The sequence below is a fragment of the Oncorhynchus kisutch genome, linkage group LG16 (assembly GCF_002021735.2).
Source record: "Oncorhynchus kisutch isolate 150728-3 linkage group LG16, Okis_V2, whole genome shotgun sequence".
Taxonomy (NCBI): Eukaryota; Metazoa; Chordata; class Actinopteri; order Salmoniformes; family Salmonidae; genus Oncorhynchus; species Oncorhynchus kisutch.
The window spans coordinates 23,636,067-23,663,782 of NC_034189.2; the positions used below are offsets into that span (position 1 = coordinate 23,636,067).

General features: G+C 42.0%; 1 protein-coding gene across 32 annotated transcripts in view; it reads left to right on the top strand.

The window, feature by feature from the left end:
• Positions 1 to 27,716, top strand: part of LOC109906508 (receptor-type tyrosine-protein phosphatase delta-like) — a 643,472-nt gene that overhangs the window by 556,091 nt on the left and 59,665 nt on the right. For 9 of the 32 annotated variants that reach the window (XM_020504229.2, XM_031792038.1, XM_031792034.1 and 6 more), the window contains 17 exons: positions 5,083 to 5,271; positions 6,483 to 6,491; positions 7,265 to 7,282; positions 9,299 to 9,409; positions 10,985 to 10,996; positions 13,711 to 13,980; positions 15,006 to 15,587; positions 16,182 to 16,327; positions 16,445 to 16,589; positions 18,364 to 18,669; positions 19,528 to 19,721; positions 21,134 to 21,160; positions 21,942 to 22,059; positions 22,871 to 23,458; positions 23,927 to 24,027; positions 24,230 to 24,486; positions 25,565 to 25,658. In XM_020504229.2, coding sequence (XP_020359818.1) covers positions 5,083 to 5,271; positions 6,483 to 6,491; positions 7,265 to 7,282; positions 9,299 to 9,409; positions 10,985 to 10,996; positions 13,711 to 13,980; positions 15,006 to 15,587; positions 16,182 to 16,327; positions 16,445 to 16,589; positions 18,364 to 18,669; positions 19,528 to 19,721; positions 21,134 to 21,160; positions 21,942 to 22,059; positions 22,871 to 23,458; positions 23,927 to 24,027; positions 24,230 to 24,486; positions 25,565 to 25,658 — 3,167 coding nt within the window. The remainder of the gene's footprint in view (positions 1 to 5,082; positions 5,272 to 6,482; positions 6,492 to 7,264; positions 7,283 to 9,298; positions 9,410 to 10,984; positions 10,997 to 13,710; positions 13,981 to 15,005; positions 15,588 to 16,181; positions 16,328 to 16,444; positions 16,590 to 18,363; positions 18,670 to 19,527; positions 19,722 to 21,133; positions 21,161 to 21,941; positions 22,060 to 22,870; positions 23,459 to 23,926; positions 24,028 to 24,229; positions 24,487 to 25,564; positions 25,659 to 27,716) is intronic. The other 23 variants (XM_031792037.1, XM_031792039.1, XM_031792049.1 and 20 more) reach the window with 12 other exon arrangements.

The window sequence follows — 27,716 nt, forward strand, 5'->3', positions numbered from 1 at the left end:
ATAAGAGTGAACGATAGACATCATTTGCTAATAGCCTGAGCTTATGTCCAATGACCTCATGTATTTTGTGAAAATATGCTCACTGAGGTACTATTTGAGCCAATGTCTTTTTTTCCTACCCTCGCATACTTGGCACCAGGTTCCTGTAGTGCCTGATGGCCTGACTGGTTAATGTGTGCAAATTGTCATTGGGAGTCCTTTTATATCAAGCACCAGTGCTCAGCATTTCTTTCGAAGGTGACTTCAGCATTACTACCCTCCATCTCATTTAGTGTGTAGATCCATTGTTGAATACAGTATGGTCTTGAGCAAAGTTATAAAACTTCCCTTGTCTGAAACTGTCCTTGAGCTTTCAGTTTTTTTTCTTCCAGTGACGTGAAAAAGAAACCGCACAGAGGCCCCTTTATGCTGCATTTCCCGTTTTACTTCAATCCACAGAGAATGGTGATGTCATGCATGCTGTACTCAGACACACAGAGAACACACTCACAAACATTAGCACATAAAAGTGTAAAGGACATCATGCTGCTTGCTTAGCGAGTACCACTTCCTCCCGATTCAGCCCATACCTGGCAAACTCGGGACCTCTGCCTTGCTAGCACACGTGACCACCCTCCTGAAGCGTCTTACCAGTCTGCGCCACGCAAAAAGCTAGCTAATCGCTGGTGGAAATGTGGACGCCTCAGGCTGAATAGTACGTTTTACACATGCCCATGTGCTACACAAGTGTGCACACACAAACACAAATTAAAACTTATCCAATTTCCAATTCTATCACAGGAAACAGCCAATAGTTCCCTGAGTGGTAATGAATTAGCCCGGGTTGATCATTTATGTAACCGCAAGTCGAAAACCCAACCCAAGCCCTGACTATTAGCGGAACTGCAAACATAGCAATTTGACCATGTGCTATCCGCTCTGCCCCCTTTGATTAATTAATTGTTTATTATTTGTTTTGTCTATAACTCCACAGTTTTTCAAAAAGGCATACAACAAACATCAGGTCTGCCACATAAATGAACTAGCGATTGCTGCCGCAGCTTCGGACGATTTGAGTAGTTAATCGCACCAGAAGTGGAGGAAAGGGGTTTCAGTTCCTCCTTTATTTATTAGCGCAATGCTAGGTTATTCTGTGAGGTAAACAAATGTACTGGGAGTGGCAGAGGAAGGCGAAAAGGGACTGTGGGAAGATATTGTTATATCACCTAGGGTAGTTTTAGAGTTATGGTCGGGCAGTGTCTGCAGAAACCTCACAGCTGATGTCATGACTACTTGGAGGAGCACATCTGCACAAAAGGACTGTAAATTATATTGTGAGGTCCGCAGGAGTGTTCAAAAGGCCAGAAAATGCTTTGTTACCAGATCATTGGTTTCAGACTGACCAATACAGCAGTCTCAGCTGCTCATATGTTATTGGAGTTGAACCAAAGGGAAATGACAGGGATGCCAAGGCATCCTTGAACATTACTTAACTTCAAATTGTGCAACGTGTAGTGGATACTGTAACATCGTAGTCTACAAGACAGCATCATAGGCAACAAATTGAACAGGCATTACAGTGGTTTGTCTGGCATGAAAGAAAAATGCTATGACATACCTTAGATCTCTCACACTTAGTTGATATGGTGTCAAACAATATAATTCTGACAAAGACCTTACAGTGGATATATTTAAACATGGATCTGACTTTCCAAGGTTATTGCTTTTGCATGAGAGCAACTTTGATTGCTCAGAAAAAGGCTAAATTATGATCTCCTGAGCACCTTTTTGTCCCTTCATCGATACATTGTACTTTTCGACAGAGTTGTTTTTTAGGCTGCACGGATTGTCACATCCCATTATGATTTTCAACATGCGTCCATATTCCGAGGCATGTTCCTGGCTATTGTGTTCCAGCAGGTAGCTTTTGATTCGCTTTAGAAATCAACTGATTTTTGCGTTCGACCTTGCAACGGGCTGTGGGAGGCTCGGGAGTGGGAGCTACCTCGCACAATTAATTCCTCCTCCTCTCCCTCCTTTCAAATGAAACACCTCTGCAAACCCATTCTCTTTCATTAGGCTATTTCTTTAATGGCACTTTAACACAGAGGTTCTTTTTATGAAAGAGAAATGTACCGACCTTTTCTTTTTTTCCTGTCTTCTTTTTTATTTTTACTTGGAATCTAAAACCGTTTCCTTTCTTTTATGCAGTGTGGGCAACGGCTGTAACCAGTAGATGTATTGTCACATTTGATGTATTAATCCGCAAAGCTAAGCTTTTAAGGCTTTCTTCTTGCCCAGCATTCTTATCTGTATGCCCCTAAGTCATGAGAGGTGGCATTTTTCTAAATAGCTTTTAAGTATTACATATTTGTGAGAGAAATGTTAATGTTAGGCTCCCTAAATAGGTTATTTGTCTCATAACTTATTCTCATAATTGTTGTTAACAACTAAAAGTAAGTTATTTGACTAATAACCAGACTCCTGATCATTTCGTTGTACAGATTTTAGACTATCAGTATTGCATTTGATGGGCCTGCATGAGTATCCAACATTCACATTTTAAAGCCTTATCTGATACCAAATCCCTGCCTTTAGCTATGGATAATTACCATGCAATGAGAGAGCATGTCTTGTGGTGACTTCTTTTTATATAATAGCCTCCGTACTATATAGACTCCATATGATACAGACTCCATACTAAACAACAGTGGACGTTTTGTATTTCTTCTTAGCACACGCTGTGGGTCTTTCTCGTGTCCTTCTCCCTCTCTGTGTCACTAGTTGCCTCAGTTTCTACTCTCCATTTGCTTGCAGCGTGATTGATTTGTAACTCAAGGTGTTAATAGAGTGCACGTAGCCCGTAGTGTCTCCCCAACAGGTAGCTCAATATGCCGCAATGGAGCTAAAATTAGTGGCGCACTAAGCTGTGGTATTTATCGACTAATGAGGAACACATTCAAGGTTGTGTGAGCGTGAGGGTCTTCGTGTAGGACGAGGAAACACGACGCCAGCAAACTTTTAATAGGACCAACCCCCAGGGCATACCTAATTTCCTTAATGGCCAATGATCAAGAAGAAGATACTTAGGATACGTCATATGTAACACCTTGGATTGAGGATTTATGCTAAACTGTGTGTTTGTGACATGTATTGCTAATGACACTTGAAATAGTGTTGTCATAAGATTCCTTACCCCTTTCCTTAATTGCAATTACTCTGAATCACAAAGACTTGACAATTAGTTTCAGCCACCAAAGACACTCCCCAAGTTGATTTTCTAGCAGTTGACAGTCAAACCTATGTGAATATCAATAGAATATCATTCTATTTCTGTGCTTATGCCCTCATAAATAGCATCCAATTGTTAAAGTAAACCTTGGTTCAGGTTGGGACACTAACTTGAAGAGGGGAAGTTAAGAAGCTCAAAACAAAGTTCCTCATTTGTAATGAAGTCCAATTCTTGAAAAGGATTTACCCACCAAGGTATCCTCTCCTGCCAGATACCCGAAAGCATCATTGGAAGGCAGCCACGGCTATCGTCGCCTGCACAGAGACAGGGGCTGCTCAAAGCTGTTTCCAGCCTGAAGTGTGTCTCATGAAACTTTAATGAAGAGAGCGACTCGAAATAGGTGGCGTTTGAGAGAAGGGAGGGAAAGACGCTAATTAGGCATATCACAACAGGGAGAGCGAAGCTTTAAGGTGTGCTTCAGCCTCATTGGTATGCCAACCATGTTCCATATTAGCACTTTAGCAATAGCGGCTACCTGAACAAAGCTAAAGCAATAGCCATTTTGGATGGGATATGTTACCCAGTGCTCTCTGTAAGTCTTCTCTCACTGTGAAAGGAAGTCAGCTTCCTGCTAAGAGCTTCAAGGGGCCAGACAAGCTGATGTAGGCCTTTGATTGTCTTTGTTTGGTTAAAATGATTATTTTTTTGCACAGGAGCTGGAGCTGCGGTAGTTATCTTGTCTCGCATCTCAGAGAACAGGAAGGGGAGCAGCCCCCCTTTCTAATAGCAGCACTTTGTGGTGGATACAGGGAAGAGACAAGCTTACGCAATGTGGCAGAGACACATGCACACCCTCCTGTCACACCATCCAATATGCACTTGTAAACACGCTCGATACAGTACAACTACTCAAAACACACCCATTGTCAAGTGTCAACTGTCTAAAAAAGCTGTTAAGTTTTGTGTCACATTATGTGAATACAGAGCCTTGCTGAATATTGTGAGACTAGTGGTTATCTAAATGTTCAATCTCCATATTATTTTTATTTTCTGTCCATGTCAATATAATAGCCTGGTAAATAAAGGGAATGTTTCAGCAATGTATATCTCAGTACTATGATGTCACTGAATAACTGTTTAGAACTTGACAATAGTATGAACACAATGCACACATCTCTCTATATGCCACTTTGCCTTGTTCTCTCTCTCTCTCTGTCTCTCTCTCTCTCTGTCTCTCTCTCTCTCTCTCTCTCTCTCTCTCTCTCTCTCTCTCTCTGTCTCTCTCTCTGTCTCTCTCTCTCTCTCTCTCTGTCTCTCTCGTCTCTGTCTCTCTGTCTCTCTCTCTCTCTGTCTGTCTCTCTCTCTCTCTGTCTCTCTCTCTCTCTGTCTCTCTCTCTCTTCTCTCTCTGTCTCTCTCTCTCTCTCTCTCTGTCTGTCTCTCTCTCTCTGTCTCTCTCTCTGTCTCTCTCTCTCTCTCTCTGTCTCTCTCTCTCTCTCTCTCTCTCTCTCTCTCTCTCTGTCTCTCTCTCTCTGTCTCTCTTCTCTCTCTCTCTCTCTCTCTCTCTCTCTCTCTCTGTCTCTCTCTCTCTGTCTCTCTCTCTCTCTGTCTGTCTCTCTCTCTCTCTGTCTCTCTCTCTCTCTCTCTCTCTCTGTCTCTCTCTCTCTCTGTCTCTCTCTGACTCACACACATGTTGTTGTTGATTCTAATTCTCTACACTCACACTCACACACACACACACTCAGTCTACCTCTCTTTCTCAATCCTATTGCTTGTAATTATTTCTGCCATCTTCCTTTGGCTCTCTCCTCTCTCACTCCTCTCACTTGCACTCAATGAGCTCACAGCTATGGTTTTCTCTTGGTTTTCATAGAGGACCAACTGCCCCCTGGTTTCCCCACCATTGACATGGGTCCCCAGTTGAAAGTGGTAGAGCGAACTCGTACGGCCACCATGCTTTGTGCCGCCAGCGGCAACCCTGACCCAGACATCTCCTGGTTCAAAGATTTCCTACCTGTCAACACCACCAACAACAATGGACGTATCAAGCAGCTCAGATCAGGTAGGGTGTCACTTCCGCCACCAGAACTAAACCGGGAGTATTCTTTCATTTTTGTACCCTAATCCCTTCCGTTTCTGTTCTCTCATTTTCCTTCTCCTCTTCTTCTTTGGCTTTGATTTTGTAGGTAATGGCATTGTTTACTGCTTCTTCTTCCTTCTCTACTGTGTGTGTGTGTATCCTGGTGTGTGTCGTTTGTTCCTCCCATCCCTGTCTCTGGTGTTGTCATGGCTCCGTCGGTTGTCTCTGTGTGTTTTGCCGCTTCAGTCTGACTTCCACATTGCTCACTGCTGTGACTGTTCTTCTGACGAGTTAATTTTCTTTTGGTTAAGTTTAGTTGATTCCCTTTGACTGCCTTGATGCAGTGTGTGATGGATCCATTCTCTTTTGTTTTTATCTCATGTTTTCTCTAAAATTATGAATATTCAACATTGGGCTTCATTCAGAACTTGCAAAGGAGCACCCGTGGTTTTTAGTAATTTTGTTGTTTTTCAAGGCTCCAAGAGAAAATTGCAGAACGGAGTGAATAGGAAGACATTTAGGCTATTTCCTTTTCTAATTCTTTGTCGTTTTTTGTTGTGATTTAAACTAATAGTTGTATTAAAACAGAAAATAAGAACTTCAGTCGAGGCACCTATTCCTTCCGGAATGTTTTCCGGTCTTAAGTAGCCACAGTAGTGTGTGACGCTTGTGTCTAGCTTTCCCAGTCCCTTATTGACTCTCTCTGGATCTACTCCCTGCTTTCCACGTAGACTCCAGATTTTTATTCTCTTTGCCTGTGGCTTATTCCCAATACTTCCTCATCCCATTCCTCTGAATATTCCAAGTTTCCTTTTAATGCGGTAAAGCATTAGAAATTCAGAATCCATCGGATATATGCTAGCGCTACTTAACTTGGATAGCAATATTTACTATTAGCATTCCTATTTGAGATTTTACACTACTTCTGGTACAATTAGTCTTCTATGTTTGACCACCTGCCTTTTCAGATTTCACAGCTGTCCTTTGTTAAAATGTCTTGTTAACCCTCCTTTACCTTATTGTTAACGGAATCTGTGTAAATTAACCCTCTTTTTTTAATGTGCGACTTTGATTTTCCTGTGACGTAGAGTTGATAAAGTTTTAACTCTGACAAAAAAACTAATGTAACTTAACCTAAAGAATATAATAATATTTTTATGCTGTCTTTCTTCTCTCCGTATTTAAATCTACAGAATCCTTTGGTAAGTGCTTAGTTCTGAAGCACACTTCACTCCCAACTAATTTTTCTTCATGTTATAACTATTAATAAAATGCATGGCATGCATTTTACTAACAGTTAGTGTAGACACAAAGATAACGCTAGTGGCACACATACTTTCCCGCCACAAAGCTTTCCTATAAGCAATACAGGCACCTTTTCCAGAGCACACACATTTCACCCAGCTTTAGCCCGGTAGATGCCATATCCCCCACCTTAGTAATAAAACCTACCTATCTACCCTCACCGTATGGTCAATCACTCACTCACCTACTCACAAACTCACTCACTCACTCACTCCCTCACTCAGTACTGTATAGCCTACTACCACTACAGAGATTTAAGCAGATGTTTAGCGATTACTAGGTCAAGCTAAAGGGTTCCAGGTCTCTTAAACGAGTCTCTTCCCTCTCATATTCAAACTCTTCCAAGCCTTCCCTTCAGTAGATGGTCTTCAGAATCCATGCCACTTCCAAAATGGCACTTCCCCTGTGGCACACCACTGTACAACGTTCTCTGACCTTCTCTGACCTATGATACCTTCCTAAGATGAATCTTGTCTTTTTTTGCCAATAGAGTACAGTTCTCTCTCTTTCTAGCTCTCTCTCTCTTTCTCATTTCTCTTTCCTCTAGTCCGCTTTATTTACGTACTCTGTTAAGTCTAATTTGATTCTTCTTCCAAAGCCCCCAGCCTGTATCTTCTCCTACTAATGATTCTTCTTTCTAATCTTATTTGCATTCATATTATCCACCCAGGTGGTACACCAATAAGAGGTAAGAGTGCTGAACTGATGTTCACAGAATGAACAAAACAAATTCATTCTTGCTGTCGCCCCATCCATCCGCCCGTCCGCCTTCATTTTTGTCCTGTTTCCCGACTCCAAATCCCATTTCGTTCCCATTATCGACCTTCCTTCTTATTTGTCCTGTTCTGTTGACTCCATCCAATCTCCATTTTTTGTCTATGCTTTATTTCCTCCTTTGAATTTTGATTTGAAGAGCCTTTTTCAAAAAACTCAGTTGTGATATGCTTGCTCCGGCTCAAAGAAGCATATCCAATGACAACTTTTTTTTCAAACTCTAATTGTTCTTTCATTTTTTTGTTTTCTTTTTGGCCATAGCGCTCATGTGTCCCTCTTTTTGTCCAACTAAAACAACCAAACATTTTTCCCCCTTAGCTGCTCTTGTTCAGCACTAAAATTATGCACAGATGCTGTGGAATCACGCAGGCATGCTGAAGACAACATTTCCTTTACTCTGCTTTTTTCTCCCAAAGAATTCTTTCTATCTTTGCAAGCCTTTTTTTTATTTATTCTATTTGCTTTCCTCTCCTGTACCTTGTGTAAAAAAAGCCCAAACAACTACTTTTTTGATAAAGTTTCTACGGGTGCTTTTTTCCTCTTTCACCTATTTTTCTTACTTTTCTTGGGTTTGAAGGCTATTTTACTTTTTGACGTTTTTTTATTCTTCAGGGTTTGGGGGAAGGCAAACAGTTGAGTCTGGCGAGGACCTGGCAGGTCCATTTTTGCCGTTTGGGAATTGGAGAGTGATTGATGCATAAGCCATTTTTCCCCTGGTCATATGACACCACACTGCGGATCCCATTGGTGGATTTTTATGGGTGTCTTTTGTAGCTTTCACAAGCTAACGCAGTGGTTGGTTGCCTTCTTGTCGGATCAAGGCCACCATTTTGAATTTTGTCTTCTAATACAATTGCATTTTATTTTTCAGCTAAGGGTTGTCAAAAGGTTGTAAGTTGTGCCGACATACATTTCTTGCTCTTTGGACAAGATCTGCATGTCAAACATTTTGTGACAGAGGGTGATATATTGGTAATACGATATTATGATGAGTATTTTTTCACATATCTCAGCAGCATTTTTTTTCTCAATTTTTTTTGTAAGTGCTGCATTTTTCTAACCGACCTTGACTAGATGAAGTCCTAAATTTATTTGATTGATATTAGATCTGTGATTGAATATGCTAAAATTCATACCCAAATTAATTTTTGAATTGTCCTCCCTTGTTATGCTGCTTTTGTATACTGTAAACCTCTTTTGTTTGATCCATGCTTCCTTGAAGCAGTTTCACTCATCCCCATATTGACAGTCCGGTGAAATGTTGTACATTGCAGGGCTTGCCCCTATCCCTCAAAGTCGAGCTATACTATGACATATTTTCACACTGGTATTAAAGTTGAGTGCCTTTTTAGACCCTGCAACATGTATGTAGGTTGTTTTTTATCCTCTGATGTCAACAATGAGGTAAATGTTAAATGTTAAATATTTTTCCATGGTTGTTAAATGTTTAGTTGTTCCCCTAAGATTTCTGTAGACCTGATAGTTAAGCTATCTGACTAAAACTGTCCATGATTGATGTAATGCACTAGTCTTTTTATAATTACAGAAAATATGTAATAAAGATGTCACACATTTGATATATCAGGCTGGGGTAATGTTAGGGGAAAACTGTCAAGTCACAAGAAGAATGACTATTTGCGAAACAAATAAGGTTGTGTTGGTCAATGGTGAAGTAAACTATCCTCTGTGCAAATGATCCCTACAGATAAAAAAAATCCCTCTACGCTAGTTACAATGGTAGCCGATTTTACGATGTACCCTCATCGATTCATAAAAAGAGCAAGTCTAGGAGTGATGGGGCTTCAATAACATGTTGGCCCCTGACCAGTCAAGCAAGTTTAAAAAATAAAATAAAAAGTTTGTTAACTATATAAAAAATGGCTGACACTAAACCAATAGTGTCCGGCACCTACCTTCTATTCCCACGCAGGCGCCCTCCAGATTGAGCAGAGCGAAGAGTCCGACCAGGGGAAGTATGAGTGCGTCGCCACCAACAACGATGGAACCCGTTATTCTGCCCCTGCCAATCTTTATGTCAGAGGTAGGAAAGTGACAACAAAACAACAACGGTATTCTCCTTTGGAAGCAGGTTACCCACATTCTGATAAGAAAAAATAAATAGAAGAAAACATTAAAGTGGTATTTGGTATGGTATATTATTGTACAACTGGTGAGATGGGTGTTCAAAACGGGGTAATTTGGGGTATTGGAGTTAGTGATCCAGTCCAAATGTCCGTGTCCAGTGATGTACTTGTAAGTATGGCTCTTTTGTTATATTTGACCTACCTGCACTGATTTGAACCTGTGTGTTCTGTTTTCTGTTTTTCTGTTATTTTTCCTATCTAACTCCAATGACTTGACTGCTTGGTGTGTTTTACCTACTAATTGCCTTTTACTCCCAAATGTACCTTGAGGGGAAACGGTGGACAATCCCTCCACCAATCCCCTCTGTTCATAGTAGCAGATCCTCTCTGATCTTTCTGTTTCTTTTCTTTTTTCTCTTTTGAGCAACATTGGAAGGACACCTTTAACTCTTTGTCAATACAGTTTTAAAAGTGCTGAGATTATATTTAATAGTGATTGTATGTAGTTATCAGATAAATGTAGATTTTCTAAATAATGACTTTTAACTACATGTTGAAAATCAGCTATTTTTTTGCATCAATTTAAATGTTTAAGTTAATGGTGATAGCATCAGCACATACATTTATTTTCTGATTTTATTATAAGTGATACTTCCTTGAAAGGTAACACTCTATTGTGGCCTTCATAGCACCTTCTTGAGCTATCACAAATCTTTATTCCAATTATCATGAACTGTCTTGAGGTTCGGCTTTCGATGTGAAAGTCACATTACATAGTTTAAGTCCATTGTAATAATATTATTGTGTGTTTACTGATAAGATTAAGGCCATTGTTACATTTTTATATCAATCTTTGAACACCATTGGATATTATTATAATTTTAAGTAAAATCGTTTTTCATTAATTTAATAGGAATATTTTAATTGCCAGCTGTAGCTATTTTTCTTTAAAAACTATTATCTCTAATTCTGTTCGAGTCTTGTGGTTTGCAGTATCATCACAGATCATTCATTTAAATCACAGTCAATGACGATACTTAGAATACTGAATAATGATGAGTTAACAGATATTTTATTGGGTGGAACAAAGTGAAAGTGGATATTGACCAAATTGAACAGCGATATCTTTCTGGATATCATATTAGGACTTTTTGCATCGCTCACATTTTCAACATGCAGAACATTTGTATGTAAAACCCAACCTACACATAGCACATATATGTTCATCCTTAGCACTCGATACAAGCCAACCACATGACTGGGATAGGATTGTATTATATGCTAAACATAGCAAATGATTTCAACCCTCAAAATGCTTAACATGTTGAAGTGGTGCTAGTTAAGACGTCTGCCTCTAAACCAGGGTATGAGGGTGATGCAGCGGACTCCCTGTCCCCATGTGACAGGACGTCCTTCACAGTAGCATTTTGAACGCCTTGAACATGGCCTTTTTACTCTCTCTGTGTTTCCCTTGTTTTCTTCTCCTTTCCTCATTTCATTGTGTTCTGCATCAAACCCCCTACATCCCTCAGAGCTGCGAGAAGGTTGGTGTTTTTTTTACTTTTATACCGCCTTACAAAACTGAAACTAAAGAAATTAATTTATTGCAACCGTAAAAAAAAAAAAAAAAAAAAATCTCAAGAATACAAATGAAGTGAATGTACAGTAGTTGCACCTGCGTGCCATTTTTCTCTCTCGTTTTGTTCTCTCCTTGGTTCATTATTATTTATAGCCTTGTATTATTATTGTTTCTGCTTAGTACATTTCTTTCCATGAGGAATTCCCTTGGTCTTGGCTACGATGCTTGACTGTCCAAAAAGTGGTGCATGTAATGGAAGGGATAGTGCAGCTTTAGTGTGGTGGGAGGGTGTGGGATAATATTTGCATCTTCGGGAGTATTTGCATGGTGACCTGTTTATGCTCAAGCTAGAGAACCCCCCCCACCCCCCCACCACCTCTGTTCTCAGCCTCACCCCTACCCTTTGCCCCCGCCCCTCGGTGTCCGTAGCTTGTTAGTGTTCCTGCTTGGTAACTCAGGTCAACGCCGTGACAACGGCAGGCGGCACAAAAAAGCACAGCGCCAACTTGAGCCGCAGCACCGGAGCAGGAAGGGTGTCCTCTATCACTACAGGCTCCTGGAATGAAGCGCTGCCACACTCTGCGGCCTGCCTAGGCACATGAAAATGAGCAAAGAATTCCCACTGAGCAGCCATTTGACTAACTAAGACTGGATGAAAATGTTCCCTCTATTGCTCTTCGTCATAGTGTCAGAGAAATATATATATATTTAAATTCTCCTTTGTTATAGTCAGTGGCGAGGTCTAGCTCTCAGCTGTTAAGGTAGCATAGCCTTGTGAGATGAAAGAAAAATGTATTTGTAGCAATAAGCGCAAGACTTGACAAATGTAATGATATTCAAATGAGTATGATAATATTATGTCTTGGTGGATTGTGATCCAATTGGATATTAATTAAATATTAAGCGAGTTATAAGTTGTATTTAATAATGCAAGGAGTTCTCTGAAATTCCTTCTCTCTGGAGAGGAACAATCTGCTTAGCAGAATGTGCTGTATGAAATGTGAATGCGGTTGAACACGTTCGGTAATGCTACATGTAGATTCAGGCTTGCAGCGTTAGCAAACAATGCTATTAGCCAACAATGCTATTAGCAAAAAATGCTATTTTAGCTAACGCTCAGTTTTACATCACATCATGTTAATGTATATTAATGGCCACATAGAGCGAGAAAATCCAATGGCTCTTGCCATTACATTAGTCAAGGCTCATCTTTGTGCCCCATATTCGAGAGAAAAGCTTGTTTAATTTTAATTAAAAGTGATTGGGAAGATGGGAGTGTTTCACTCTTTATTAGTATCACCGAGGTTCACCGCCAAAGCACCAGAGTGATTCATCTTTCCAAGGCGCATGGAAGAGCAAACAACATTCCCCAAATACTCCCACCATTACGTCTCTGAGTATCCAAGGAGATTGGTCTATTGGGGCCTTTATTCATTCTGAGTACTATAAGCAGTAACACTGACTTCGTTCCTTTAATATCATTCCTCCTTAGAAATGTATTCAAATCCAAACCCAGTTCCTGTATTTTTCTACCCCTTCTCCAGTCACTGTCCCTTAAATCCTCTTACCTTATGTGGTGTGTTTGAATCATGTGTGGTTAACTACCTAAGTCAAACCTCAGAAAACATTGTGATTTGTGTTAAGATGACTCCTTTGCCTCTCCCTGTCCTCTCCTGTCACACTGTAGCACCTCCCCATATCTGTTCAGTGACGCTGTCCATTCGTCCTGCCCTGGCAACTCTATCTTAATAATAGCCAGTCGTGTTTATTTCCGTGCAACCCAAAGCTGCCAGCCTAACCCTAGGCACCCTCCCCATGTTTGATATCTGTTTTTTGTATGTCTGTGTTAGTATTTATTTTCCCTCTCAATCCTCTTCTCTCCTTCCCATTCCCAACCATGGCACCAGCTATGTGCTTGTGTGCATGACAGAGAGCCCAAGCCCCCACGACAGGCCCGGCCTTGTATCTTCCCATTTGCATGACAGAGAGCCCAAGCCCCCACGACAGGCCTGGCCTTGTATCTTCCCATGTGCATAGTGCTGCATCATTTATTTTCAATCAATTTGTTTTTGGATCGGTTTCAAATTTTGATTTGGTTTTAGTTTCTACTTCGAACGTGGTTATTTTGGAACGTGTATCCACTTTTTTGATCTGAGAAGCAGAGTTGCACCATATTCCATGTACTTGTACCATAGTTGGATGTGTCTCCACCACGGAGCATCTGTATGTGTGATGTGAGAATGTGACGCGGCACATTTACGCCACATCAACTGGAAGAACGCAGCATTGAAGTTGTTCTCTTGATCACTTCACTCTGGCATGCTGTCGACCCTCCAGTTCCTCTGTGCTGTTCTCTTTATATCTGTATGGATGGTATCATTTATGCATGGTGTTTGTGATTGTTAGTCCGTAGCTAGTCCCATCACTGATCCCTGCTAGGCCTGGACCGAGTTGTGTGTGAAACTGTGTGTTTTACTCTCCATCCAACCATCACAGAATAAAAGATCCATGTATAAATATATTACATTAGATATAAAAGCAAAATTTCTGGCAAGTTGTAAATATATTTGTTATCCTTGTATATAACTTATGAGTTTCTTTTTTTCTCGGCCGTTGATGGGAAACCTTGGCCTTGTGCAGCTTGTATGAGTTGTTACCCCTACCCTCTGTCTTCTGTAGTGCGCCGGGTGCCCCCGCGGTTCTCCATCCCGCCTACGGACAATGAGATCATGCCTGGAGGCAGCGTCAACATCACCTGTGTGGCTGTGGGCTCCCCCATGCCCTACGTCAAATGGATGCTGGGAGCCGAAGACCTGACGCCCGAGGACGACATGCCCATAGGGCGAAACGTTTTGGAGCTCACTGACGTCCGCCAGTCTAACAACTATACCTGCGTAGCCATGTCCACTCTCGGGGTTATTGAGGCGGTGGCGCAGATCACGGTGAAAGGTAGCACCCGTTTACTTCTTCCTGTCATGTTTTGTTGGCCTCAGAAGGAGGGTTCCTAAAGCCTGGGATGTGTTGACATCAGCCTCAGTGCATTAGATTGAGAATCAGTGAAAGGGTTATCTTTCAACCAGGGGAGTTAAACACCAAAGCTCTAGTGTTTTCTTTGGCTGTCCCCGTGAGAGAACATTTTGAAGAACCCATGTTATGTTGGTTACAGGTAGAACCGTTTGGGGTTCCATGTAGAACCCTCCCACACTTCCATGGAGGGTTCTACATGGAACCCAAAAGGGTTCAACCTGATGACAGCTAAAGAACCCTGTGTGTGTGTGCGTGAGTGCGTGCACAGTGGGTATTGTTTGGTCTTCTCAGAAGGCAGGGTTCTTATCGGAGTGTAATCATATCTCCTCCGCTGCATACTAGAGAGAGAGATTCCAGATTCTACATTAGAGGTGCCATATAACGACAATCCATCGCTCTCATGTCTTTCAATTCATGCCACCGGTGTAACAGCAGAGAAAAGCACGTCTTTTGTTGTACTTGGGAGGCTTCCAGGACTTTTGGCCCTTTATCAGTTTTACAATAGTTCAAATATGGTTATAATGCACTGACGTGGCATACTAATAAGTAAGGCAAGGTTAAAACAAATATGACCTTTTGTAATGTACAGTCTGAAAATAAATCTACAGTATGAAGGGTAGGAATGCTATTATTGTTATCGTTGCACAGCCAGCCTATTTGTGGAAATGTGATAATGCCTGAGGAATTCATATGAAATGTTCAAGGCTTCTATCTATTGTTAGTTATTATAAGTTTCACGTGAGGATATCCCGTTTTCCTTGGATAAGTCACCAATAAGTTACCAATATTCTCTTCTTTATAACAAATAAATTGCGGTGTTATTCCACAGGAATTTAGCCTAGTGTTTGGCCCACAACTGTTATTTGTACATTATAGTCATTTGTAGATTAACCATGTATATTGAGCATGCATATTTTAAATCATATCGTATTTGTTTGTTATTCCAGCACTGCCCAAGCCGCCCGGCATTCCCTTGGTGACGGAGCGCACGGCCACCAGCATCACGCTGACATGGGACTCAGGCAACCCTGAGCCAGTCTCCTACTACATCATCCAGCACAAGTCCAAGATCTCAGAGGACACATACAAGGAGATCGACGGCGTGGCCACCACTCGATACAGCGTGGGCGGCCTCAGTCCCTACTCGGACTACGAGTTCCGAGTGGTGGCGGTGAACAACATCGGGCGTGGGCCGCCCAGCGATGGCATCGAAGCCAAGACGGCCGAGCAGGCACCTAGCACGGCGCCCAGGCAGGTCAGGGGTCGTATGCTCAGTGCCACCACAGCCATCATCCACTGGGACGAACCAGAGGAGGCCAATGGGCAGATTATGGGCTACCGTGTGTACTACACCATGGACTCTGCCCAGCACGTCAACTTGTGGGAGAAGCAGATAGTGCGTGGATCAAACTTCCTCACTATTCAAGGCCTCATCCCTAACAAGACCTATTACATTAAGGTCCTGGCCTACACGTCGGTGGGCGATGGACCTCTGTCTGCAGATCTCCAGATCATTGCCAAGACGGGGGGTAAGATCTGTGTGTAGCCGGCTTTTTGTGTGATTTTGTTTGGACCAAAGCATGGACAATAACATTAACTGTATGTGAGCTAGTCGATACATTATTGTAGGAGCTGAAGCTCTGCAATGTTTGAGTTATGAGTAAACAAGCACATCAACCAACTCTGCAATGGAGAGTATCAACAGGCTAATTCGACAGCTAAGTGTCTTTCTGGGAAAACACTTCACTCACTCTGTCCTGTTAGTCAGATAAAAGTCTCCTCATCTTTGACCACAGCTGTAAACACTTGAAATCTCTTTTGGCTCTTGAGTGCCAAACAATTTCCTTTTTAATTTGCCAGTCTGAATGACAGAAATCACAGTTTAATAAACAAGATTGGGGCCTTGTTTACTTCATTCAAATATATAAAGCAATATTAGCAATGACAGGTAATAGAAATCATGTATTAATAACAGGTTACTACCAATGTTATTATTAGTAAAAGTAGCCACAGCAGTACCAGCAGCAGCACTCGTCAAATTTGTTTTAGCAGAGGTACGATGGAAGTGACAATGAGTAGCATTGGTGTAGTGGACCAAATGTGTATTTGTATTGCTTTCCCAGTCCCCTCTCAACCGACCGACTTCAAAGGGGAAGCCAAATCCGAAACAAGCATACTACTATCCTGGATAGCCCCTGCACAGACCGGACAAGACAATCAAATCATGGGATATGAACTTCTGTACAAGAAGGGGGACGACAAGGAGGAGGTAACTGGTTTCTCATATTCAATATATGGCTAGCTATACTGGCCCAATGTATCTTACACCCAATGGTATACCTTTTTCTTAATGTTCTGACCTGATGACATACCATTATCTCAACAGAAACGAATCAGCTTTGAACCAACCACCACATACCTGCTGAAGGACTTGAAACCCTTCACTACTTATACTTTCCAGCTAGCCGCGCGCAGTAAGCATGGTATCGGAGCCTACACCAACGAGATCTCTGCAGAAACCCCTCAAACACGTAGGTCCTCTTCCATATCTAATCTCTGGCCAGACAGTTTACCACTGGATGTGGAAACACCTTGGAGAGAGAAAAATCAAATCAATTTTCAAACGCATCTACCTTTGCCAAAATCAGAATTGAAAATGCTAATTCCACAACCTTTTGCCAAAAACATGTTCATGACATGATACAAAGTAAATGTCATTGAAAGAGGTAAATGACTTTTAATACAAAAATTTATGTAATCAAAAGAGGTGGATGACTTTGAAAATTGACAAGTTCTGCAGCGATTGGAGCTGAAACGGGGTGTTTGGAACCTGACCATGCACCTATTCACTTTCAAATAGCTGCATGGACAGCGTTCACCAGGGCTCTCCTGTGAAGTCAACTGACAAGGTCACACTTTCTACAGAAGCTACTCCTCTTCAACACCTTTGATGTGCAAAACATCCCAACTAAGGCCAATAATAGATATGTGAATTATTCATTTCAATTTCAATTTTCTCTTTGTCTGACTGTCTGACAGTTTTGATTAGGGGAAGGGCATGTTATCCCACTATTAAAAGCCTTGTCTCTTGACTTTGCGTGTCAGCCACGTCAGAATATTTGCGTATTGAGACTGAGCTTTCTATGGAAATACAATTCTGCACCTTTTATCTGGAGGTCAGTGGAGTTTCCCTTTCTCAGTATAATTAATCATTGGTGATGCCAACCCCTTAACAAAAGAATAAAATACAAAATTGGATAGACTACAAATACTGTAGAAAGCTCAAAAGCAAGTAGTATCACTGACGATAGAGAATTACCTTATTTTACACACAATAAGCCCTCAGGTTTATTGAAATTACTAAAATATTGACCAATTTGTCAAGGCACTAAATTGAAAGCTAAGGACAAAAACATAGTGTATTTAGATATTTGAAATAAACCCGAGGTCTGTGTAAGACAAAAAAGAGAACAGAGAACAGGTAGGTATTAAGTTCAAAAAGTCCAAACTCGATGGGAGGTACCAAGAAAAGATGTCTGCATTGAGACTTTGAAAAGTCATTCATATCTCCTTGGGAAGTTCTCTGCTGTACAGTCAGGCTTTTACCACAAACCAACAGGCTTCGGAAAGGTTGGTGACCAATACAACTTTTTACACTTTGCTAGAGTTGAAGCATCAACCTTTATATTTTTGGATTCGTGGTAACTGCTTGCCCAATGTTTGATATTTGTTTGATTTTATTTAGATTTTATGTGATCCAGTGAACTTTTACTGAGCAGTAATTGGATATGTTTATATTAAATGTGAGTTTTAGTCATGCTTATAAATCCAAGATATGAAGCCCTAGACTGAAAACAGCTTTTAGGAAAGAATATGTAAGGTATTATTTACAAAGGTAGGTTACCTATTGTGAAGGTGTTCTATTATCTCATGACAACCCCATCCATACATCCTCAGTGTGTGTGATTTTATTTATTGAGTTGACCTTGTTTTAAAAAGTGTTAGTCTTTTGTCTTTGCCTTTTGTCTCATGTTAATTTGGGAAACCTCATTGACCTTTGATACCATTTCTTTGCAAACATTGTTTCAGTCCTTGTGGTTCGTCCTCATTTTGTATCATATTTATTTTCCCCTTCCCTTTTTTTTAATTGTTTGTACGTTTCCACCACCATCATCCCAACCCCAAAAAACTTCAACCTACCTGTGAAACCCCTCGAAACAAACAAAATAAAACAACACCCCAACTGAAATGGTTCATCCAATCAAACAAAACCCTGCTCGTCCTCAAATCCACTCCTCCAATCAGAGCCCTCAGCCCCACCTCAGGATGTGAAGTGCTCTAGCCCCAGCTCCACCAATATCCTGGTAAGTTGGCGGCCGCCCCCTACGGAGTTACAGAATGGGATCATAACCAAGTATGCCATCCAATACGCTGCCACTGAAGGGGAGGACACCACCATCCGACAAATATCCGACATCCCTCCCGAAAGCGCCCAGTACCTCTTGGAAAACATGGAAAAATGGACCGAATACCGTGTGACAGTGACTGCTCACACAGATGTCGGTGAAGGACCTGAAAGTTTACCACAACTTATTCGCACCGAGGAGGATGGTATGTTTTTCTGAAACCGCTGCCCTGTTGCAAATCCAGTCCACCCTCTAACCTCTAACCCCCTTTAGATACTGTCTAACAGCATCTACAGTCCCTCTGACCTAGCGTCCCTCCCTGCTTCTTCCTCCTGTTTCTAACAAAGCTGACTCCTAAATCTCATGCAACTTAGTTTTTTTTACTAAACAGACTGCGACTGACTTTTTTGTAAATCTCAATTAACTTTTTGTCAGTATTTTTCAGCCTTTATCCTTTTATGCTTTTACTCAATTTCAACATATGGTATGGCATTTTTCTCCTGCACGGATGCACTTCAGGCCTTTTGACTTCCAGTCCCAAACTGTCATTTAAAAAACTTTTTTATGAGAAAAAAACTTCTAGTTTTAACTTTTTTTTATAAACTTGACTGAATGGCAAGTTATGGACAGTGGAAAGGACATACTTTGGAAGGAATATTTTTAATGGCCTAAAACAACAATATTTTTTTCAATTTCATTTTTTCTTCACGCTTCATAGCCAAAATTCTTGCAGGGTGCTTCAAACTTTTGAAGCATTCCCTTTGGCTTTTTTCTATTTTGACAAACACATTTTTATTCCATGTTTTTAATCCACTACTTCCATTTTTTTGATGTTTCAAGATTAGGTCAGTTGTCAGACCTGTTTTTGGGTTTGTTTTTCTTTTCCCGTGCCGTTGTTGAAATATTGATGTCATACAGTGCTTGTTGCAGTATGCTCGCTCCCCTTTTCTAGATTTTTTCACCTCAGCATTTTGCTCTTTGGAGTTGGACAGGAATTAAAACGGGGAGAAGGGGTCCTCTATAATCTTGACCTTCTTTCTTTTATCCCATGGTGTTCCTCCAGTTCCCAGCGGCCCACCTCGTAAAGTCGAGGTGGAGGCTGTCAACTCCACATCAATTAAAGTGATCTGGCGCTCGCCGATGCCCACCAAGCAGCACGGGCAGATTCGAGGGTACCAGGTGCACTATGTCAGGATGGTTAATGGGGAACCCATGGGACAGCCAGGCATCAAGGACATCTTGATCGAGGATGCGCAGGTAAGCACCCTCCTCCTCCGCTTCCCTCTCCAAACTCGCACATCCTCTCGCCTTGAGACGTTAGTTGACACAAGGATAGCAGAGGATAAGAGTCACACCTGCCAGGGTAAAATTACATAAAGGATATGCTACTAAGCAGTATAAAGTGATGTTAAAACCACACATTTTTATGATATGGTAAAACCTTATAACACATAATACTGAACAAAAATATTAACCAAACATGCAACAATTTCAACAATTTTACTGAGTTACAGTTCATATAAGGAAATCCGTCAACTGAAATAAATTCATTAGGCACTAATCTATGGATTTCACATGACTGGGCAGGAGCACAGCCATGGGTGGCCCTAGGAGGGCATATGCCCACGCATTTGGGATCCAGGTCCACCCACTGGGGAGCCAGGCCCAGCCAATCAGAGTTTTTCCTGTCGAAAAGGGCTTTATTATAGACAGAAATACTCCTCAGTTTCATCAGCTTTTTGGGTGGCAGGTCTCAGACGATCCCGTAGGTGAAGAAGCCAGATGTGGAGGTCCTAGGCTGGCATGGTTACATGTGGTCTGCGGTTGTGAGGCCAGTTGGACGTACTGCCAAATTCTCTAAAATGATGTTGGAGACAGTTTATGGTAGAGGAACTATCACTGAATTAGCTGGCAACAGCTCTGTGGACATTCCTGCAGTCAGCATGCCAATTGCACACTCCCTCAAAACTTGAGACATCTGTGGCATTGTGTTGTGTGACAAAACTGCACATTTTAGAGTGACCTTACGTTGTCCCCAGCACAAGGTGCACCTGTGTAATGATCATGCTGTTTAATCAGCTTCTTGACATGTCACACCTGTTAGGTGGATGGATTACCTTGGCTAATTAGAAATGCTCACTAACAGGGATGTAAACAAATTTGTGCACAAACATTGTGTGAAATAAGCTTGTTGTGCGTATAGAACATTTCTGGGATATTTTATTTCAGCTCATGAAACATGGGATCAACATATTTTTGTTCAGTATAATTGTTCTCAGGACCTTTTGAAACCCATTGAGTATATCTATGATAAAATACACATTGTCTACACATGTCTATAAATAGACCTACACAGTATGTGACTCCTCCTATGTTACTCTCGATATCTGGTTGAGACAATCACAGGAGCTTTGGGGCCTTAATTTAGATCCAGTGGATCACACATCTGTAAATTCAATGGAACTGACATAATCAAGAACTTATTGGGGGTCAGTGAATGACATCTATTAAGGGTAAAATCATCAGTCAGTATGATATACAGTATGTGTCTTGTCTGTGGCAACTACTCAACAACTCTCTCTTGTCTCTACTATCTTACTAGTGACCGGTGACTCTGTACTTAGTCTTTGTTTTGTTTCTTGTTTCCACTCATCTCAAATCGTAATCAGTGGGAATATGATGACTCAACTGAACATGTGAGTAGATACAGAGACCTGATACAGTGTTAATCCCGTTCCTCCTTCGTTCCCCTGCTCTGTCTCCTCTGTTCATGACCTCCCCTTGGTTTTGATTGTTATGAACCTCACCTCACCTCCTGACTCCTCTGAATCCCGCTAAGACAAAGCATACACAACTTGTTTTGTACTGTGGAATGGCATGACTTGCAGGAATCCATATTCAATATTACGAGGCTATACATAGTTTCTTAGCGATGTTGATTATAATAAACAAGCTTTTTGATTGGGGAACCTAGTTTATTGCAGAGCCGAGCACATCACAATTCATAAGATGATAATAAGGTACCATTGGTACTGCACTACTTACACCCTCTCCTTTCCAATGCATGGGGTGCAAGTAAGCATTTCTTTGGACAATGTATACCATGTGTATCCTGTACATACGACTAATGAAACTTTAGGCTTATGGTCCACCAGTCCAGATCGTATGCATAGAGCGAAGGATGATGTGGCAACTAGGCTATAGTTTTAAATACTATATAACAGGACCCTCTTTTTACCAACCGTGATCATTGTCAGTTATTTGCTATTTAGTGAGATAATATCTGTGAGATAATGTATGTCCTCTGAAACAATGAGTTACAGCATACATTCATGTACACAAATGTACATTAGTTTGGTCCTTTGTATAATGATCTTAATATTACACAACATCCCTCATCACTCCCCCTCTTATGCCAAAATTGCAGTAAAATCTCAAGCAAGAGTAAAACAAATACAAATCGCTATTCTTCTACAGGAAATGGTCATCTCAGAGCTGCAGGCTGAGAGCACGTACTCGGTTGCCATGGCAGCCTACACGACAAAGGGAGACGGCGCTCGCAGCAAGCCCAAGCTGATCACCACCACTGGCGCAGGTAAGGGACCTGTCACCGCTGTTAATGTACCCTGTGATCATCAAAAAATGCATTTGTCCTGTAGAAAGCTGTGAAATTGCAACCAGTGAAAGGAAGCCCAAAAAAATGGGGCTAACCAAACCTTTCCGCCCACGGCTATTAAAGTGTGAATGTGGCTAATTGCCACCTCAATTATAACAACAATTGTAATTCCGCTCACCCCCCCATTCTGACATTGGAATGCTCACAGGGGTTAAGGAACTAATGAAAAAATGAGGTGGGGAAATGGGGGAAGAAAAATACTTCCAAATTGAAGGCAGCCCGATGGTCTGTTCAGCTCTCATTGGTTTCTTTTGAGAGAGCAGCATGACAGAATCCAAATGGCAATTCAGAAATACTTTGCTGTGTGTGTGAGACATAATTGCGCTGTCGTCTAATCCGTCTGAAAAGCCTTTCATGCCGCACCTGCCTGGCGTACAGATACAGATGGCTAGTGTGTGTGTGTGTGTTGGGGAGAGGATAGGAGCCTTTACTCAGTAAATGCTTAAAAGGGAGGCCATATTGGTAGGTATCAAAGCAAACAGCATTAGCATTTATGCAAACAGGGTGTTAGCTATATACTGCTCTCTTCGTGGCTTAACACTTTACACATAACAACATCAGCCAGTGGTAACCCTTAACACTGTTATGAGTTGGAAAGGAGATCAGATTCTGCTATGTCAGGGATTATAGCTTGGGTTGTTATTGGGTTGTCATCATCCTCTCAAAATTGTCATAATGTCTGTCGGTATTTGTATTGAATTTATATTGAATTTGTTATTTTGTCTCTTAGTACCTGAAAAACCACGACTCATGGTCAGCCCTACCAACATGGGCACTGCCCTCCTCCAGTGGCACCCTCCGACGTTAACCCACGGCCCCCTGCAGGGCTACCGCCTTCGCTTTGGCCGCAAAGATGTCGACCCCCTGACCATCATCGAGTTCCCTGAGCGCGAGAACCACTACACCACCAAAGAGATCCACAAGGGGGCATCATACACATTCCGCTTGTCTGCCCGCAACAAGGTGGGCTTTGGCGAGGAGACAGTAAAAGAGATCAACACTCCTGAAGATGTGCCTAGCGGCTTCCCACAAAGCATTGCGGCCGAGGGCGGCACTACCACCACCATTCAGGTGAATTGGAATCCCCTGTTACTGGCGGAGCGCAACGGCATTATCGTGAAGTACGCCCTGCAGTATAAGGACATCAATAGCCCTCGGAGTCCCTCAGAACTCTTCATCATCGCCTCAGAGTCCACCGTCACCCTGGACGGCCTCAAGGCTGACACCACTTACGATATCAAAATGTGTGCCTTCACCAGCAAGGGCTCCGGCCCCTATAGTCCCAGTGTCCAGTTCAGGACACAGCCCTTGGATCAAGGTAGGACCCCACCCCAATTCCCCCTCCCGCCCCCCAATCCAACTTCACTCCACAACCACCATCAACAGCAACCACCTCTTCAAGCTTTAGTGGCAGAAGAACAAACAGAATGGGATTACTGATCTCATGATTGGTCAAAAAGTCTGCTGTATGTATACATAGCCCTCCCACCCAATAAGAAAGAAAGATATCATGAACAGGTGGAGTAAGTATATGTGTCCCATGTGTTGTCAGCTAAGCCAAAGGTGAGTCTGTAGATTATAAAGGGCTCCTGTTAATAAAAAGGTAAGATAAAAGAAAGCAAAGGTAAGATGGCAGCACTGTAACCCTGCTAAGACCACACTAGTGCTGGTTTCAGACTGCTTGTAAAGAGAAACATGTTCAGGTAAGAGGTTTATTGCTCTGGAATCCTTTAAGGAGGGTTATGTTTGTTTTGTGTCTAAATCATCTGCTCCCCCTTTCTTTTAGCAGTGTTTGCAAAAAACTTTCATGTGAAAGCTGCCATGAAGACATCTGTGCTCCTCACCTGGGAGATCCCAGACAACTATAACGCAGCTCAGCCCTTCACAGTAAGAGTTTTTTGATTATCTTCCATATTTTAATAACAATGGTCGAGGATCCAGAAAATATCAAGTGACATGAGCCAAAAATATAGTAGTCACATAAATATCTCAACAAGTCCGGACATTTCCCTGACTAAACAGACCTCATATGTTGGATTAGTGCATCTCCTCAACATTCACACACACTCTCCTACCATTGCAAATACAGATCCTCTATGACAATGGCCAGAGCGTGGAGGTGGATGGCAAGCTCACTCAGAAGCTTATCACGGGTCTGCAGGCCGGGACGCAGTACTCCTTCCTGCTGACCAACCGGGGCAACAGCGCCGGCGGTCTCCAGCACCGTGTCTCCACCATGACCGCCCCGGACATCCTGCGCACCAAGCCCTACCTGATTGGCAAGACCAACTTGGATGGCATGGTCTCTGTGGAGCTGCCCTCAGTCCAGACTTCAGAGAAAGTCAGGTGAGTGGCGGGGATTAAAACTAACGCTAATGCTAATGGATAATTGCAGACTTGTATTTATAGAGCTGGCTATTTAGCATAATTTGAATTTACTTAATTCAATTGCCTCGGTGGCTGCCCTAATCCATATATTTACCTTGAGCTCGTCTTTGGGTTCATTTATATTAGCAGGATACCATTTAAGCTTATTTTTCCTCTCAATAAGTGAAAGGGGCAAGATTTGACACTGACAGATTTTGTGGCACTTTATTTTTGAATACTGTTTGAAAGGTCAGAACATCAGCACTGAAGAGGTCATCACTTTCTGTAGTGTACCCTGTATATTACATTAATTGCATTGTATCAAGCCTGTTCTTATTATTCTCTGTTCATCACAGAGAAGATGACACAATGAATTCTCCCATCCAATTTAACCCACTCCCCAGTATTAAGCCTTGTAATGTCTCTTCCAGCCTTTCCAACTAAGCTCTGGGTTGTCAAAAGACCAATGCGCAGATCTGGCACTTCAAACCAATCTAGGGTTTTGATCTTGCTGGATGCACTTGAGCCCACTCTCCCCTATGCCAGTGCTTAAGCTAATTAGCTTCCCATCAGCCTACCACACTGCCTTCCTGGCTAACACTAGCTAGCACCGTGCCCAGCCTGGAGAAGCCCTGAAAAAAATCTGGTAGAGGCCTTTATCTCCCTTGTCGCCCCAATGGAGGGTTGAAAATCCCTCTAATTCCAGCTCCTCTTCTCACTCTCACGGAGGGGTACTAATTAGCCCGCGGGTAAAACAGTGCGCCGACTTCTCTGATGATAACGGGCTAGCGTAACTAGCTAATGGCGCGATCATTTGTCATCTTTGTCTCTTGTCCTCCACGCCTCCTACCCTGTTACACCTACAGGATAAGGCTCCTCAGGGACGCTATACATTTTTGTGTATGAAGCTCAAAGCTTTGATCTTGGTTTGTTATGTTTACAATACAATGGTGTATTGTAAACATCTTATGGAGTGAACTGACAATGACCTTTGACCTTGAAGAGCTTGAAATACCTTGTCATTCAGTTGATTTCTTGCTTTTCCTCCCATTTCCAGGGGATACTACATAGTGGTGGTGCCTCTGAAGAAACAGCGCACAGGAAAATATCTCAAACCCTGGGACAGTCCAGATGAAATGAATCTAGAAGAGGTAGGTACCACAAAATGGTCCAAAAAATCTGTCAAAAAGTCCTTATTAAACATTAATATTCAATTGAGGAATCTCAATATTTACTGAATTGCAATGGAATCGACTTCAACCCAAGTCTTACTAAAAAGAAAAGGTGGTGGGAAGAACTCGACTCTAACTCTGCAGATACGAGAGGATGGGGTGGGGAAACCTGGGGATGGGGCTCGTTGATTGACGCAAATAGCTGCAGAGAGAATTATTCAAATGGAAAATAGGTAGAACATGGAGTAGTCATCAAGTGCACTGCAACACAACCGCCCCTTCCCACCCCCTCTCCCTCTCAACGGTAATTACCTGAAGAGTTGCATCAAGCCTCTGTGTTCTTATTCAAGGGAAAGGTAGCACACTGCTTATGCACAAAGTACTTGACAACTTTTATATTTAGCCAGTCTACGTATATCTGAAGCTTTTGTGCTCTGTGTATCCTTAGGTACATTTGGGGATAAGCTGGCGTAATCATTTAGCCTTCAAACCGTGAAATGTGTGTGTTCTTTGTGATGCGTCATTCGCATATAGACCATCGCGGCAGCGTAGCCTAGTGGTTAGAGCGTTGGACTAGTAACCGGAAGGTTGCGAGTTCAAACCCCCGAGCTGACAAGGTACAAATCTGTCGTTCTGCCCCTGAACAGGCAGTTAACCCACTGTTCCCAGGCCGTCATTGAAAATAAGAATATGTTCTTAACTGACTTGCCTGGTTAAATAAAGGTAAAATTAAAAAAAATTTAAAATTAAATCTCTCAGTTATGTTAATGGCCTTCAGCACACCACAAACTCACCTACCTAATGCATGTAAAACATTCCTAACAGTCATAAGATACTGAGGATGGCATTCAATCAATTGCAGTAAGTAGGTCTCCAGATAGAGCTTCCGGAAGTGTGTTTGAACTCCCTCTATCCAGGACATGCTGCTGTACAGTACAATGCACTTCCAAAAGCACGATTCAGAAATCCAGTGTCTGCAATTGATCAAATAAAATCAAATGTTATTTGTCATACTGCCACTATTTGTCATAGATCCACAGATGACGCAATCTCTATTGCACTCCACACAGCCCTTTCCCATCTGAGAACGGACAGTGCTGGGGCGGTATGTGAATTGGAGTGGATTCCAGGGTGTCTGGGATGATGGTGTTGATATTTAATTTAATTATTAGTATTTTTATTTTTTTAACCTTTATTTTACTAGGCAAGTCAGTTAAGAACTAATTCTTATTTTCAATGACGGCCTAGGAACAGTGGGTTAACTGCCTGTTCAGGGGCAGAACGACAGATTTGTACCTTGCCAGCCTTTCAAAGAATGTCATGGCTACATATGTGAGTTCTACGGGGTGATGGTCATTTAGACAGGTTACCTTGGCATTTTTGGGCACAGGGACTATGGTGGTCTGCTTGAAACATGTAGGTATTACAGACTGGGTCAGGGAGAGTCTGAACATATCAGTGAAGACACTTGCCAGCTTGTGAGCGCATGCTCTGAGTATGTGTCCTGGTAATCCATCTGGCCCTGCGGCCTTGTGAATGTTAACCTGTTTAAAGGACTTACTCGCATGGGCTACGGAGAGCGTGAACACAACAGCTGGTGCATAAGTTCAGTGTTGCTAGCCTTGAAGTGCCAATAGAAGGTATTTAGCTCATCTGGTAGGCTTGCGTCACTGGACACCTTGTGGTTGGGTTTCCCTTTGTAATCTGTGATAGTATGCTAGCCCTACCACATCCAACGACTGTCAGAGCTGGTGTAGTAGGATTTGATTTTGGTCCTGTATTGTCACTTTGCCTGTTTGATGGTTAATCAGAGGGTGTAGCTACATTAAAGCAGCTCTGGCCTTTAGCTCAGTGCATATGTTGCCTGTAATCCGTGGCTTCTGGTTGGGATATGTACGTACAGTCACTGTGGAGACAACGTCATAGATGCACTTATTATTGATGACGGTTACTAATGTGGTAAACTCCTCAATGCCATCGGATGAATCCCGGAACATATTCCAGTCTGTGCTAGCGAAACAGTCCTGTAGCTTAACA